The sequence below is a fragment of the Oncorhynchus masou genome, chromosome 2 (genome assembly GCF_036934945.1).
Source record: "Oncorhynchus masou masou isolate Uvic2021 chromosome 2, UVic_Omas_1.1, whole genome shotgun sequence".
Taxonomy (NCBI): domain Eukaryota; kingdom Metazoa; phylum Chordata; class Actinopteri; order Salmoniformes; family Salmonidae; genus Oncorhynchus; species Oncorhynchus masou.
The window spans coordinates 5,779,494-5,797,991 of record NC_088213.1 but is presented as its reverse complement, the minus strand read 5'-3'; the positions used below and the strand labels follow the sequence as shown (position 1 = coordinate 5,797,991).

General features: G+C 44.0%; 1 protein-coding gene across 3 annotated transcripts in view; it reads left to right on the top strand.

Annotated features, from left to right (window-relative positions):
• The window catches only part of LOC135554572 (NT-3 growth factor receptor-like), a 150,748-nt gene extending 138,799 nt beyond the window's left edge, over positions 1–11,949 (top strand). For all 3 annotated transcript variants that reach the window (XM_064986962.1, XM_064986958.1, XM_064986950.1), the window contains exons 16-17: positions 2–160; positions 10,854–11,949. In XM_064986962.1, the coding sequence (XP_064843034.1) occupies positions 2–160; positions 10,854–11,039 (345 nt within the window). In that variant the 3' untranslated portion in view covers positions 11,040–11,949. The remainder of the gene's footprint in view (position 1; positions 161–10,853) is intronic.
• The last annotated feature ends 6,549 nt before the right edge of the window (positions 11,950–18,498 follow it).

Below are 18,498 nucleotides of genomic sequence, written 5' to 3'. Positions count from 1 at the left end.
GGTCGGAGGTCACACCATGTTGCCGATCCGATGGATGCCCCCTGAGAGCATCATGTACAGAAAGTTCACAACAGAAAGTGACGTTTGGAGCTTTGGAGTCATCCTCTGGGAGATCTTCACCTACGGGAAGCAGCCATGGTTTCAGCTGGCCAACAACGAGGTATACTGGACCACCAACACCTTGGGCTCTGGTCAAGATTAGTCAACTATTTAGGCAATAGGACGCCATTTCAAATCACATTTGTATTGGTGGTCTGAAGACAAGAGTAGAGACTATATAACATTGAGGAGAACCCCTAGGAACACCCCTAGTGACTATATAACACATTTAGGAGCACCCCTAGGAGCACCCCTAGTGTCTATATAACACATTTAGGAGCACCCCTAGTGACTATATAACACATTTAGGAGCACCCCTAGGAGCACCCCTAGTGTCTACATAACACATTTAGGAGCACCCCTAGTGACTATATAACACATATAGGAGCACCACTAGGAGCACCCCTAGTGTCTATATAACACATTTAGGAGCACCCCTAGTGACTATATAACACATTTAGGAGCACCCCTAGGAGCACCCCTAGTGTCTATATAACACATTTAGGAGCACCCCTAGTGACTATATAACACATTTAGGAGCACCCCTAGTGACTAACACATTTAGGAGCACCCTAGGAGCACCCCTAGTGTCTATATAACACATTTAGGAGCACCCCTAGGAGCACCTCCAGTGTCTATATAACACACTTAGGAGCACCCCTAGGAGCACCCCTAGTGTCTATATAACACATTAAGGAGCACCCCTAGGAGCACCCCTAGTGTCTATATAACACATTTAGGAGCACCCTAGGAGCACCCCTAGTGTCTATATAACACATTTAGGAGCACTCCTAGGAGCACCCCCAATGTCTATATAACACATTTAGGAGCACCCCTAGAGCACCCCTAGTGTCTATATAACACATTTAGGAGCACCCCTAGGAGCACCCCCAGTGTCTATATAACACATTTAGGAGCACCCCTAGGAGCACCTCTAGTGTCTATATAACACATTTAGGAGCACCCCTAGGAGCACCCCCAGTGTCTATATAACACATTTAGGAGCACCCCTAGGAGCACCCCCAATGTCTATATAACACATTTAGGAGCACCCCTAGAGCACCCCCAGTGTCTATATAACACATTTAGGAGCACCCCTAGGAGCACCCCTAGTGTCTATATAACACATTTAGGAGCACCCCTAGGAGCACCCCCAGTGTCTATATAACACATTTAGGAGCACCCCTAGGAGCACCGCTAGTGTCTATATAACACATTTTGGAGCACCCCTAGGAACACCCCTAGTGGCTATATAACACATTTAGGAGCACCCCTTGTAATTATATAACACATTTTGGAGCACCCCTAGGAGCACCCCTAGTGTCTATATAACACATTTAGGAGCACCCCTAGTGTCTATATAACACATTTAGGAGCACCCCTAGTGTCTATATAACACATTTAGGAGCACCCCTAGTGTCTATATAACACATTTAGGAGCACCCCTAGGAGCACCCCCAGTGTCTATATAACACATTTAGGAGCACCCCTAGGAGCACCGCTAGTGTCTATATAACACATTTTGGAGCACCCCTAGGAACACCCCTAGTGGCTATATAACACATTTAGGAGCACCCCTTGTAATTATATAACACATTTTGGAGCACCCCTAGGAGCACCCCTAGTGTCTATATAACACATTTAGGAGCACCCCTAGTGTCTATATAACACATTTAGGAGCACCCCTAGTGTCTATATAACACATTTAGGAGCACCCCTAGGAGCATCCCTAGTGTCTATATAACACATTTAGGAGCACCCCTAGGAGCACCCCCAGTGTATATATAACACATTTAGGTGCACCCCTAGTGTCTATATAACACATTTAGGAGCACCCCCAGTGTCTATATAACACATTTAGGAGCACCCCCAGTGTCTATATCACACATTTAGGAGCACCCCTAGTGTCTATATAACACATTTAGGAGCACCCCCAGTGTCTATATAACACATTTAGGAGCACCCCCAGTGTCTATATAACACATTTAGGAGCACCCCCAGTGTCTATATAACACATTTAGGAGCACCCCCAGTGTCTATATAACACATTTAGGAGCATCCCTAGTGTCTATATAACACATTTAGGAGCACCCCTAGAGCACCCCTAGTGACTATATAACACATTTAGGAGCACCCCTAGGAGCATCCCTAGTGTCTATATAACACATTTAGGAGCACCCCTAGGAGCACCCCCAGTGTCTATATAACACATTTAGGAGCACCCCTAGGAGCACCCCTAAGAGCACCCCTAGTGTCTATATAACACATTTAGGAGCACCCCTAGTGTCTATATAACACATTTAGGAGCACCCCTAGTGTCTATATAACACATTTAGGAGCACCCTAGAGCACCCCTAAGAACACCCCTAGTATCTATATAACCCATTTAGGACCACCCCTAGAGCACCCCTAGTGTCTATATAACACATTTAGGAGCACCCCTAGGAGCACCCCTAGGAGCACCCCAAGTGTCTATATAACAAATTTAGGAGCACCTCTAGTGTCTATATAACACATTTAGGAGCACCCCTAGGAGCACCCCTAGTGTCTATATAACACATTTAGGAGCACCCCTCGGAGCACCCCTCGGAGCACCCCTAGTGTCTATATAACACATTTAGGAGCACCCCTCGGAGCACCCCTAGTGTCTATATAACACATTTAGGAGCACCCCCAGTGTCTATATAACACATTTAGGAGCACCCCTAGGAGCACCCCTAGTGTCTATAAAACACATTTAGGAGCACCCCTAGTGTCTATATAACACATTTAGGAGCACCCCTAGGAGCACCCCCAGTGTCTATATAACACATTTAGGAGCACCCCTAGGAGCACCTCTAGTGTCTATATAACACATTTAGGAGCACCCCTAGGAGCACCCCAGTGTCTATATAACACATTTAGGAGCACCCCTAGGAGCACCCCCAATGTCTATATAACACATTTAGGAGCACCCTAGAGCACCCCCAGTGTCTATATAACACATTTAGGAGCACCCCTAGGAGCACCCCTAGTGTCTATATAACACATTTAGGAGCACCCCTAGGAGCACCCCCAGTGTCTATATAACACATTTAGGAGCACCCTAGGAGCACCGCTAGTGTCTATATAACACATTTTGGAGCACCCCTAGGAACACCCCTAGTGGCTATATAACACATTTAGGAGCACCCTTGTAATTATATAACACATTTTGGAGCACCCCTAGGAGCACCCCTAGTGTCTATATAACACATTTAGGAGCACCCCTAGTGTCTATATAACACATTTAGGAGCACCCCTAGTGTCTATATGACACATTTAGGAGCACCCCTAGTGTCTATATAACACATTTAGGAGCACCCCTAGGAGCACCCCCAGTGTCTATATAACACATTTAGGAGCACCCCTAGGAGCACCGCTAGTGTCTATATAACACATTTTGGAGCACCCTAGGAACACCCCTAGTGGCTATATAACACATTTAGGAGCACCCCTTGTAATTATATAACACATTTTGGAGCACCCCTAGGAGCACCCCTAGTGTCTATATAACACATTTAGGAGCACCCCTAGTGTCTATATAACACATTTAGGAGCACCCTAGTGTCTATATAACACATTTAGGAGCACCCCTAGTGTCTATATAACACATTTAGGAGCACCCCTAGGAGCATCCCTAGTGTCTATATAACACATTTAGGAGCACCCCTAGGAGCACCCCCAGTGTATATATAACACATTTAGGAGCACCCCTAGTGTCTATATAACACATTTAGGAGCACCCCAGTGTCTATATAACACATTTAGGAGCACCCCAGTGTCTATATCACACATTTAGGAGCACCCCTAGTGTCTATATAACACATTTAGGAGCACCCCCAGTGTCTATATAACACATTTAGGAGCACCCCCAGTGTCTATATAACACATTTAGGAGCACCCCCAGTGTCTATATAACACATTTAGGAGCACCCCCAGTGTCTATATAACACATTTAGGAGCATCCCTAGTGTCTATATAACACATTTAGGAGCACCCCCAGTGTCTATATAACACATTTAGGAGCATCCCTAGTGTCTATATAACACATTTAGGAGCACCCCTAGAGCACCCCTAGTGACTATATAACACATTTAGGAGCACCCCTAGGAGCATCCCTAGTGTCTATATAACACATTTAGGAGCACCCCTAGGAGCACCCCCAGTGTCTATATAACACATTTAGGAGCACCCCTAGGAGCACCCCTAAGAGCACCCCTAGTGTCTATATAACACATTTAGGAGCACCCCTAGTGTCTATATAACACATTTAGGAGCACCCCTAGTGTCTATATAACACATTTAGGAGCACCCCTAGAGCACCCCTAAGAACACCCCTAGTATCTATATAACCCATTTAGGAGCACCCCTAGTGTCTATATAACACATTTAGGAGCACCCCTAGGAGCACCCCTAGGAGCACCCCAAGTGTCTATATAACAAATTTAGGAGCACCTCTAGTGTCTATATAACACATTTAGGAGCACCCCTAGGAGCACCCCTAGTGTCTATATAACACATTTAGGAGCACCCCTCGGAGCACCCTCGGAGCACCCCTAGTGTCTATATAACACATTTAGGAGCACCCCTCGGAGCACCCCTAGTGTCTATATAACACATTTAGGAGCACCCCAGTGTCTATATAACACATTTAGGAGCACCCTAGGAGCACCCCTAGTGTCTATAAAACACATTTAGGAGCACCCCTAGTGTCTATATAACACATTTAGGAGCACCCCTAGGAGCACCCCTAGTGTCTATATAACACATTTAGGAGCACCCCTAGTGTCTATATAACACATTTAGGAGCACCCCTAGGAGCACCCCTAGTGTCTATATAACACATTTAGGAGCACACCCAGTGTCTATATAACACATTTAGGAGCACCCCTAGTGTCTATATAACACATTTAGGAGCACCCCTAGGAGCACCCCTAGTGTCTATATAACACATTTAGGAGCACCTCCAGTGTCTATATAACACATTTAGGAGCACCCCCAGTGTCTATATAACACATTTAGGAGCACCCCAGTGTCTATATAACACATTTAGGAGCATCCCTAGTGTCTATATAACACATTTAGGAGCACCCCTAGAGCACCCCTAGTGACTATATAACACATTTAGGAGCACCCCTAGGAGCATCCCTAGTGTCTATATAACACATTTAGGAGCACCCTAGGAGCACCCCCAGTGTCTATATAACACATTTAGGAGCACCCTAGGAGCACCCCTAGGAGCACCCCTAGTGTCTATATAACACATTTAGGAGCACCCCTAGTGTCTATATAACTCATTTAGGAGCACCCCTAGTGTCTATATAACACATTTAGGAGCACCCCTAGAGCACCCCTAAGAACACCCCTAGTATCTATAAAACCCATTTAGGAGCACCCCTAGAGCACCCCTAGTGTCTATATAACACATTTAGGAGCACCCCTAGGAGCACCCCTAGGAGCACCCCAAGTGTCTATATAACACATTTAGGAGCACCCCTAGTGTCTATATAACACATTTAGGAGCACCCCTAGGAGCACCCCTAGTGTCCATATAACACATTTAGGAGCACCCCTAGGAGCACCCCTTGGAGCACCCCAAGTGTCTATATAACACATTTAGGAGCACCTTTAGTCTCTATATAACACATTTAGGAGCACCCCTAGGAGCACCCCTAGTGTCTATATAACACATTTAGGAGCACCCCTCGGAGCACCCCTCGGAGCACCCCTAGTGTCTATATAACACATTTAGGAGCACCCCTCGGAGCACCCCTAGTGTCTATATAACATATTTAGGAGCACCCCCAGTGTCTATATAACACATTTAGGAGCACCCCTAGGAGCACCCCTAGTGTCTATAAAACACATTTAGGAGCACCCCTAGTGTCTATATAACACATTTAGGAGCACCCCTAGGAGCACCCCTAGTGTCTATATAACACATTTAGGAGCACCTCCAGTGTCTATATAACACATTTAGGAGCACCCCCAGTGTCTATATAACACATTTAGGAGCACCCCCAGTGTCTATATAACACATTTAGGAGCACCCCTAGAGCACCCCTAGTGACTATATAACACATTTAGGAGCACCCCTAGGAGCATCCCTAGTGTCTATATAACACATTTAGGAGCACCCCTAGGAGCACCCCCAGTGTCTATATAACACATTTAGGAGCACCCCTAGGAGCACCCCTAGGAGCACCCCTAGTGTCTATATAACACATTTAGGAGCACCCCTAGTGTCTATATAACACATTTAGGAGCACCCCTAGTGTCTATATAACACATTTAGGAGCACCCCTAGAGCACCCCTAAGAACACCCCTAGTATCTATATAACCCATTTAGGAGCACCCCTAGAGCACCCCTAGTGTCTATATAACACATTTAGGAGCACACCTAGGAGCACCCCTAGGAGCACCCCAAGTGTCTATATAACACATTTAGGAGCACCCCTAGTGTCTATATAACACATTTAGGAGCACCCCTAGGAGCACCCCTAGGAGCACCCCTTGGAGCACCCCAAGTGTCTATATAACACATTTAGGAGCACCTTTAGTGTCTATATAACACATTTAGGAGCACCCCTAGGAGCACCCCTAGTGTCTATATAACACATTTAGGAGCACCCCTCGGAGCACCCCTAGGAGCACCCCTAGTGTCTATATAACACATTTAGGAGCACCTCCAGTGTCTATATAACACATTTAGGAGCACCCCCAGTGTCTATATAACACATTTAGGAGCACCCCCAGTGTCTATATAACACATTTAGGAGCATCCCTAGTGTCTATATAACACATTTAGGAGCACCCTAGAGCACCCCTAGTGTCTATATAACACATTTAGGAGCACCCTAGTGTCTATATAACACATTTAGGAGCACCCCTAGTGTCTATATAACACATTTAGGAGCACCCCTAGAGCACCCCTAAGAACACCCCTAGTATCTATATAACCCATTTAGGAGCACCCCTAGAGCACCCCTAGTGTCTATATAACACATTTAGGAGCACCCCTAGGAGCACCCTAGGAGCACCCCAAGTGTCTATATAACACATTTAGGAGCACCCCTAGTGTCTATATAACACATTTAGGAGCACCCTAGGAGCACCCCTAGTGTCCATATAACACATTTAGGAGCACCCTAGGAGCACCCCTTGGAGCACCCCAAGTGTCTATATAACACATTTAGGAGCACCTTTAGTGTCTATATAACACATTTAGGAGCACCCCTAGGAGCACCCCTAGTGTCTATATAACACATTTAGGAGCACCCCCTCGGAGCACCCCTCGGAGCACCCCTAGTGTCTATATAACACATTTAGGAGCACCCCGGAGCACCCCTAGTGTCTATATAACACATTTAGGAGCCCCCAGTGTCTATATAACACATTTAGGAGCACCCCTAGGAGCACCCTAGTGTCTATAAAACACATTTAGGAGCACCCCTAGTGTCTATATAACACATTTAGGAGCACCCTAGGAGCACCCCTAGTGTCTATATAACACATTTAGGAGCACCCCTAGTGTCTATATAACACATTTAGGAGCACCCCTAGGAGCACCCCTAGTGTCTATAAAACACATTTAGGAGCACCCCTAGTGTCTATATAACACATTTAGGAGCACCCCTAGGAGCACCCCTAGTGTCTATATAACACATTTAGGAGCACCCCTAGTGTCTATATAACACATTTAGGAGCACCCCTAGGAGCACCCTAGTGTCTATAAAACACATTTAGGAGCACCCCTAGTGTCTATATAACACATTTTGGAGCACCCCTAGGAGCACCCCTAGTGTCTATATAACACATTTAGGAGCACCCCTAGTGTCTATATAACACATTTAGGAGCACACCCAGTGTCTATATAACACATTTAGGAGCACCCCTAGTGTCTATATAACACATTTAGGAGCACCCCTAGGAGCACCCCTAGTGTCTATATAACACATTTAGGAGCACCTCCAGTGTCTATATAACACATTTAGGAGCACCCCTAGGAGCACCCTTAGTGTCTATATAACACATTTAGGAGCACCCCTAGGAGCACCACTAGTGTCTATATAACACATTTAGGAGCACCCCTTGTGACTATATAACACATTTAGGAGCACCCCTAGTGTCTATATAACACATTTAGGAGCACCCCTAGGAGCACCCCTAGTGTCTATATAACACATTTAGGAGCACACCCAGTGTCTATATAACACATTTAGGAGCACCCCTAGTGTCTATATAACACATTTAGGAGCACCCCTAGGAGCACCCCTAGTGTCTATATAACACATTTAGGAGCACACCTCCAGTGTCTATATAACACATTTAGGAGCACCCCTAGGAGCACCCCTAGTGTATATATAACACATTTAGGAGCACCCCTAGGAGCACCACTAGTGTATATATAACACATTTAGGAGCACCCCTAGGAGCACCCCTAGTGTCTATATAACACATTTAGGAGCACCTCCAGTGTCTATATAACACATTTAGGAGCACCCCTAGGAGCACCCCTAGTGTATATATAACACATTTAGGAGCACCCCTAGGAGCACCCCTAGTGTATATATAACACATTTAGGAGCACCCCTAGGAGCACCTCCAGTGTCTATATAACACATTTAGGAGCACCCCTAGGAGCACCCCTAGTGTATATATAACACATTTAGGAGCACCCCTAGGAGCACCCCTAGTGGCTATATAACACATTTAGGAGCACCACTTGTGACTATATAACACATTTAGGAGCACCTCTTCCTGAGGCCCGGCCCACCTCTTCCTGAGGCCCGGCCTAGTTCTTCCTGAGGCCCGGCCCACCTCTTCCTGAGGCCCGTCCCACCTCTTCCTGAGGCCCGGCCCACCTCTTCCTGAGGCCCGGCCCACCTCTTCCTGAGGCCCGGCCCACCTCTTCCTGAGAACCAGCCCAGTTCTTCCTGAAGCCCGGCCTAGTTCTTCCTGAGGCCCGGCCCACCTCTCCCTGAGGCCTATATATATAACATATACTATATACAGTGCCTTGCGAAAAGTATTCGGCCCCCTTGAACTTTGCGACCTTTTTCCACATTTCAGGCTTCAAACATAAAGATATAAAACTGTATTTTTTTGTGAAGAATCAACAACAAGTGGGACACAATCATGAAGTGGAACGGCATTTATTGGATATTTCAAACTTTTTTTAACAAATCAAAAACTGAAAAATTTGGCTTGCAAAATTATTCAGCCCCTTTACTTTCAGTGCAGCAAACTCTCTCCAGAAGTTCAGTGAGGATCTCTGAATGATCCAATGTTGACCTAAATGACTAATGATGATAAATACAATCCACCTGTGTGTAATCAAGTCTCCGTATAAATGCACCTGCACTGTGATAGTCTCAGAGGTCCGTTAAAAGCGCAGAGAGCATCATGAAGAACAAGGAACACACCAGGCAGGTCCGAGATACTGTTGTGAAGAAGTTTAAATTTGGATTTGGATACAAACAGATTTCCCAAGCTTTAAACATCCCAAGGAGCACTGTGCAAGTGATAATATTGAAATGGAAGGAGTATCAGACCACTGCAAATCTACCAAGACCTGGTCGTCCCTCTAAACTTTCAGCTCATACAAGGAGAAGACTGATCAGAGATGAAGCCAAGAGGCCCATGATCACTCTGGATGAACTGCAGAGATCTACAGCTGAGGTGGGAGACTCTGTCCATAGGACAACAATCAGTCGTATATTGCACAAATCTGGCCTTTATGGAAGAGTGGCAAGAAGAAAGCCATTTCTTAAAGATATCCATAAAAAGTGTTGTTTAAGGTTTGTCACAAGCCACCTGGGAGACACACCAAACATGTGGAAGAAGGTGCTCTGGTCAGATGAAACCAAAATTGAACTTTTTTGGCAACAATGCAAAACGTTATGTTCGGCGTAAAAGCAACACAGCTCATCACAATGAACACACCATCCCCACTGTCAAACATGGTGGTGGCAGCATCATACCTACAATGCCCTTAAGAAATATCCTGCCAAGGGGTGCACATTCCCCTCGTAATTCATGCACTTGAAGTGTCAATATTTTCTTTGAAATTGATATTCCCCACGTTTCTAGAAAAAAATATTAACCTGTAGTCAGTGAGAGCATTTTAATGTTTTGAAACCCAAATGTATATAGTGTAAAAACAGGTGTACAATAATCTCTGCATCCTCTCTCTGTCTCTCTGTTTGACTGACCCCTAACCCCTACACCCTAACCCCTCCTCTCTCTGTTTGACTGACCCCTAAACCCTACACCCTAACCCCTCCTCTCTCTGTTTGACTGACCCCTAAACCCTACACCCTAACCCCTCCTCTCTCTGTCTCTCTGTTTGACTGACCCCTAAACCCTACACCCTAACCCCTCCTCTCTCTGTCTCTCTGTTTGACTGACCCCTAACCCCTACACCCTAACCCCTCCTCTCTCTGTTTGACTGACCCCTAACCCCTACACCCTCCTCTCTCTGTCTCTCTGTTTGACTGACCCCTAACCCCTCCTCTCTCTGTCTCTCTGTTTGACTGACCCCTAACCCTTACACCCTCCCCTCTCTGTCTCTCTGTTTGACTGACCCCTAACCCCTCCTCTCTCTGTCTCTCTGTTTGACTGACCCCTAACCCCTCCTCTCTCTGTTTGACTGACCCCTAACCCCTACACCCTCCTCTCTCTGTCTCTCTGTTTGACTGACCCCTAACCCCTCCTCTCTCTGTCTCTTCAGGTCATAGAGTGTTTAGTACGGGGTCAGGTCCTGGACAGGCCGAGGGTTTGTCCCAAGGAGGTGTATGACCTGATGCTGGGCTGCTGGCAGAGGGAACCACAGCAGAGGCTGAACATCAAGGACATTCAGAAGGCTCTCTATACCATGGGGAGAGACACACCTGTCTACCTGGATATACTCGGCTAGCACCAGTTCTACCTGGACGGAGTAGGGAGTTGATCCTAGACACTCACCTTGGATCAGTTTTGCATTTCTCTAACCAATGGTTAAGGTTAAGACTGGGGAGGGGAAGCTGATCCCAGACCTGTACCTTCGGGGAAACTTTACCCTGGAGCTTGCCTGGATGTGTTGGGCTGAAATCGTCTGGATGTAATGCTTGTTGGACACAGACTGATAGACAACCAGGAAATAACCAGCCAGCCTGTTCCTTACTGTTCCGCTGTCAACAGGAGCCTAAACGTTTGGGAAGGACTCAAAGTGCCTGATCCACTATTTCCATATACAGGATAAAAGTATCAAAAAAACAAACATTTACATTTTGTTTCCTGATACAGTGTACCCACCTGGTCAATCTGTCATGGAAAGGTGTTCCTAATGTTCTGTCCACTCAGTGTATATTCAGTGCATTCGGAAAGCATTCAGGACCCTTGACATTTTGCTACGTTACCTTATTCTATAATTGATTAAAATATACATTTTTCCTCATCAATCTACACACAATACCCCATAATGACAAAGCGAAAAAAAATATGTATTAAAGATACAAATCATAAATACCTTATTTACATAAGTCTTCAGACCCTGTGCTATGAGACTCGAAAAAGAGCTCAGGTGCATCCTGTTTCCATTGATCATCGTTGAAATGTTTCTACAACTTGATTGGAGTCCACCTGTGGTAAATTCAATGAATTGGACATGACTTGGAAAGACTCACACCTGCCTATATAAGATCCCACAGTTAACAGTGTATATCAGAGAAAAAACTTAGCCATGAGATTGAAGGAATTGTCCCTAGAGCTCTGAGACAGGATTGTGTCGAGGCACGGATCTGGGGAAGGGTACCAACACATTTCTGCAGCATTGAAGGTTCCCAAGAACACAGTGGCCTCCCCATCATTCTTAAATGGAAGAAGTTTGGCATCACCAAGACTCTTCCTAGAGCTGGCCACCCAGCAGAGCCTTGGTCAGGGAGGTGACCAAGTACCTGATGGTCACTGACAGAGCTCCAGAGTTCCTCTGTGGAGATGGGAGAACTTTCCAGAAGGACAACCATCTCTGCAGCACTCCACCAATCAGGTCTTTATGGTATATTGACCAGATAGAATCCACTCCTCAGTAAAAGGCACATGACAACCCGCTTGCAGTTTGCCAAAAGGAACCTAAAGGAGAAACAAGATTCTCTGGTCTGATGAAACCAATATTGAACTCTTTGACCTGAATGCAAAGCATCACATCTGGATGAAACTTGTCACCAACAGTGAAGCATGGTGGTGGTGGCAGCATCACTATGGTGAAGCATGGTGGTGGTGGCAACATCATGCTGTGGGGATGTTTTTCAGTGGCAGGGACTGGGAGACTAGTCAGGATCGAGAGAAAGATGAACGGAGCAAAGTACAGAGAGATCCTTGATGAAAACCTGCTCCAGAGCGTTCAGGACCTCAGACTGAGGTGAAGGTTCACCTTTCAACAGGACAATGACCCTAAGCAAACAGCCAAGACAATGCAGGAGTGGCTTCGGGACAAATCTCTGAATGTCATTTAGTGGCCCAGTCAGAGCCCAGACTTGAACCCGATCCAACATCTCTGGGAGAGACCTGAAAAAAGCTGTGCAGCGACGCTCCCCATCCAATCTGACAGAGCTTGAAGGGATCTGCAGAGAAGAATGGGAGAAACTTCCTCAATACAGGTGTACCAAGCTTGTAGCGTCATACCCAAAACAACTCAAGGCTGTAATCACTGCCAAAGGTGCATCAACAAAGTACTGAGTAAAGGGTCTGAATATTAATGGAAATGTGATATTTTAGTGTTTTTTTTATTTATAAATTTGCAATAAAAAAATGACAACATTATTTTGCTTTGTCGTTATGGGGTATTGTGTGTGTCCATCTTAGAGTAAGGCTGTAATGTAACATAATGTGTAAAAAGTCAAGGGGTCAGAATACTTTCTGAATGTACTGTATATGATCTATAGTTATTCAATGAAGATTATGTTAAAAAAACACTGCGAGAAAAACAAAAAAAAGACTGTAAATTAAGGGAAATCATGTCTTTAAGGTACGGTGATCATGTCTTTAAGGTACGGTGATCATGTCTTTAAGGTACGGTGATCATGTCTTTAAGGTACGGTGATCATGTCTTTAAGGTACGGTGATCATGTCTTTAAGGTACGGTGATCATGTCTTTAAGGTACGGTGATCATGTCTTTAAGGTACGGTGATCATGTCTTTAAGGTACGGTGATCATGTCTTTAAGGTACGGCGATCATGTCTTTAAGGTACGGTGATCATGTCTCATGTCTTTAAGGTACGGTGATCATGTCTTTAAGGTACGGTGATCATGTCTTTAAGGTACGGCGATCATGTCTTTAAGGTACGGTGATCATGTCTTTAAGGTACGGCGATCATGTCTTTAAGGTACGGTGATCATGTCTCATGTCTTTAAGGTACGGTGATCATGTCTCATGTCTTTAAGGTACGGTGATCATGTCTTTAAGGTACGGTGATCATGTCTTTAAGGTACGGCGATCATGTCTTTAAGGTACGGTGATCATGTCTTTAAGGTAGATCATGTCTCTTTAAGGTACGGCGATCATGTCTTTAAGGTACGGTGATCATGTCTTTAAGGTACGGTGATCATGTCTCATGTCTTTAAGGTATGGTGATCATGTCTTTAAGGTATGGTGATCATGTCTTTAAGGTACGGTGATCATGTCTTTAAGGTATGGTGATCATGTCTTTAAGGTACGGTGATCATGTCTTTAAGGTATGGTGATCATGTCTTTAAGGTACGGTGATCATGTCTTTAAGGTACGGTGATCATGTCTTTAAGGTACGGTGATCATGTCTTTAAGGTACGGCGATCATGTCTTTAAGGTACGGTGATCATGTCTTTAAGGTACGGTGATCATGTCTTTAAGGTATGGTGATCATGTCTTTAAGGTATGGTGATCATGTCTTTAAGGTACGGTGATCATGTCTTTAAGGTATGGTGATCATGTCTTTAAGGTACGGTGATCATGTCTTTAAGGTATGGTGATCATGTCTTTAAGGTACGGTGATCATGTCTTTAAGGTACGGTGATCATGTCTTTAAGGTACGGTGATCATGTCTTTAAGGTACGGTGATCATGTCTTTAAGGTACGGTGATCATGTCTTTAAGGTACGGTGATCATGTCTTTAAGGTATCATGGTACGGTGATCATGTCTTTAAGGTATGGTGATCATGTCTTTAAGGTATGGTGATCATGTTTTAAGGTATGGTGATCATGTCTTTAAGGTATGGTGATCATGTCTTTAAGGTACGGCGATCATGTCTTTAAGGTACGGTGATCATGTCTTTAAGGTACGGTGATCATGTCTTTAAGGTATGGTGATCATGTCTTTAAGGTACGGTGATCATGTCTTTAAGGTACGGTGATCATGTCTTTAAGGTACGGTGATCATGTCTTTAAGGTACGGTGATCATGTCTTTAAGGTACGGTGATCATGTCTTTAAGGTACGGTGATCATGTCTTTAAGGTATGGTGATCATGTCTTTAAGGTATGGTGATCATGTCTTTAGGTATGGTGATCATGTCTTTAAGGTATGGTGATCATGTCTTTAAGGTACGGTGATCATGTCATGTCTTTAAGGTATGGTGATCATGTCTTTAAGGTATGGTGATCATGTCTTTAAGGTACGGTGATCATGTCTTTAAGGTACGGTGATCATGTCTTTAAGGTATGGTGATCATGTCTTTAAGGTACGGTGATCATGGTGATCATGTCATGTTTAAGGTACGGTGATCATGTCTTTAAGGTACGGTGATCATGTCTTTAAGGTACGGTGATCATGTCTTTAAGGTACGGTGATCATGTCTTTAAGGTACGGTGATCATGTCTTTAAGGTATGGTGATCATGTCTTTAGGTATGGTGTATGTCTTTAAGGTACGGGTGATCATGTCTTTAAGGTACGGTGATCATGTCTTTAAGGTACGGTGATCATGTCTTTATGGTGATCATGTCTTTAAGGTATGGTGATCATGTCTTTAAGGTATGGTGATCATGTCTTTAAGGTACGGTGATCATGTCTTTAAGGTACGGTGATCATGTCTTTAAGGTACGGTGATCATGTCTTTAAGGTATGGTGATCATGTCTTTAAGGTACGGTGATCATGTCTTTAAGGTACGGTGATCATGTCTTTAACGGTGATCATGTCACGGTGATCATGTCTTTAAGGTATGGTGATCATGTCTCATGTCTTTAAGGTACGGTGATCATGTCTTTAAGGTACGGTGATCATGTCTTTAAGGCACGGTGATCATGTCTCATGTCTTTAAGGTACGGTGATCATGTCTTTAAGGTATGGTGATCATGTCTTTAAGGTACGGTGATCATGTCTTTAAGGTATGGTGATCATGTCTTTAAGGTACGGTGATCATGTCTTTAAGGTACGGTGATCATGTCTTTAAGGTACGGTGATCATGTCATGTCTTTAAGGTATGGTGATCATGTCTTTAAGGTACGGTGATCATGTCTCATGTCTTTTACGGTGATCATGTCTTTAAGGTACGGTGATCATGTCTTTAAGGTACGGTGATCATGTCTTTAAGGTACGGTGATCATGTCTTTAAGGTACGGTGATCATGTCTTTAAGGTACGGTGATCATGTCTTTAAGGTACGGTGATCATGTCTTTAAGGTACGGTGATCATGTCTTTAAGGTACGGTGATCATGTCTTTAAGGTACGGTGATCATGTCTTTAAGGTACGGTGATCATGTCTTTAAGGTACGGTGATCATGTCTTTAAGGATCATACGTACGGTGATCATGTCTTTAAGGTACGGTGATCATGTCTTTAAGGTACGGTGATCATGTCTTTAAGGTACGGTGATCATGTCTTTAAGGTACGGTGATCATGTCTCATGTCTTTAAGGTACGGTGATCATGTCTTTAAGGTACGGTGATCATGTCTAATTGGTAGAAGGTACGGTGATCATGTCTTTGTACGGTGATCATGTCTTTAAGGTACGGTGATCATGTCTTTAAGGTACGGTGATCATGTCTCATGTCTTTAAGGTACGGCGATCATGTCTTTAAGGTACGGTGATCATGTCTTAAGGTATGGTGATCATGTCTTTAAGGTACGGTGATCATGTCTTTAAGGTACGGTGATCATGTCTTTAAGGTACGGTGATCATGTCTTAAGGTACGGTGATCATGTCTTTAAGGTACGGTGATCATGTCTTTAAGGTACGGTGATCATGTCTTTAAGGTACGGTGATCATGTCTTTAAGGTACGGTGATCATGTCTTTAAGGTACGGTGATCATGTCTTTAAGGTACGGTGATCATGTCTTTAAGGTACGGTGATCATGTCTCATCATGTCTTTAAGGTACGTGTGATCATGTCTTTAAGGTACGGTGATCATGTCTTTAACGGGATCATGTCTTTAAGGGTGATCATGTCTCATGTCTTTAAGGTACGGTGATCATGTCTTTAAGGTACGGTGATCATGTCTTTAAGGTACGGTGATCATGTCTTTAAGGTACGGTGATCATGTCTTTAAGATACGGTGATCATGTCTTTAAGGTACGGTGATCATCATGTCTTTTTCATGATCATGTCTTTAAGGTACGGTAATCATGTCTTTAAGGTACGGCGATCATGTCTTTAAGGTACGGTGATCATGTCTTTAAGGTACGGTGATCATGTCTTTAAGGTACGGTGATCATGTCTTTAAGGTACGGTGATCATGTCTTTAAGGTACGGTGATCATGTCTCATGTCTTTAAGGTACGGTGATCATGTCTTTAAGGTACGGTGATCATGTCTTTAAGGTATGTCGGTGATCATGTCTTTAAGGTACGGTGATCATGTCTCATGTCTTTAAGGTACGGTGATCATGTCTTTAAGGTACGGTGATCATGTCTTTTAAGGTATGGTGATCATGTCTTTAAGGTACGGTGATCATGTCTTTTAAGGTACGGTGATCATGTCGGTGATCATGTCTTTAAGGTACGGTGATCATGTCTTTAAGGTACGGTGATCATGTCTTTATCATGGTACGGTGATCATGTCTTTAAGGTACGGTAATCATGTCTTTAAGGTACGGTGATCATGTCTTTAAGGTACGGTGATCATGTCTCATGTCTTTAAGGTACGGTGATCATGTCTTTAAGGTACGGTGATCATGTCTTTAAGGTACGGTGATCATGTCTCATGTCTTTAAGGTACGGTGATCATGTCTTTAAGGTACGGTGATCATGTCTTTAACGGTGATCATGTCTTTAAGGTACGGTGATCATGTCTTTAAGGTATGGTGATCATGTCTTTAAGGTACGGTAATCATGTCTTTAAGGTACGGTGATCATGTCTCATGTCTTTAAGGTACGGTGATCATGTCTTTAAGGTACGGTGATCATGTCTTTAAGGTGCGGTGATCATGTCTCATGTCTTTAAGGTCACGGTGATCATGTCTTTAAGGTACGGTGATCATGTCTTTAAGGTATGGTGATCATGTCTTTTGGGTACGGTAATCATGTCTTTAAGGTACGGTGATCATGTCTCATGTCTTTAAGGTACGGTGATCATGTCTTTAAGGTACGGTGATCATGTCTTTAAGGTACGGCGATCATGTCTTTAAGGTATGGTGATCATGTCTTTAAGGTACGGTAATCATGTCTTTAAGGTACGGTGATCATGTCTCATGTCTTTAAGGTACGGTGATCATGTCTTTAAGGTACGGTGATCATGTCTTTAAGGTACGGCGATCATGTCTTTAAGGTACGGTAATCATGTCTCATGTCTTTAAGTGCGGTGATCATGTGTTTAAGGTACGTGATCATGTCTCATGTCTTTGGTACGGTGATATGGCGATCATGTCTTTAAGGTACGTGATCATGTCTCATGTCTTTCATGGTGATCTTTAAGGTACGGTGATCATGTCTTTAAGGTACGGTGATCATGTCTTTAAGGTACGGTGATCATGTCTTTAAGGTACGGTGATCATGTCTCATGTCTTTGAAGGTACGGTGATCATGTCTCATCTTTACGTTGATCATGTGATCATGTCTTTAAGGTACGGTGATCATGTCTTTAAGGATCATGTCGGTGATCATGTCTCATGTCTTTAAGGTACGGTGATCATGTCTTTAAGGTACGGTGATCATGTCTCATGTCTTTAAGGTACGGTGATCATGTCTTTAAGGTACGGTGATCATGTCTTTAAGGTACGGTGATCATGTCTTTAAGGTACGGTGATCATGTCTTTAAGGTACGGTGATCATGTCTCATGCCTTTAAGGTACGGTGATCATGTCTCATGTCTTTAAGGTATGGTGATCATGTCTTTAAGGTACGGTGGATCATGTCTTTAAGGTACGGTGATCATGTCTTTAAGGTACGGTGATCATGTCTTTAAGGTACGGTGATCATGTCTCATGTCT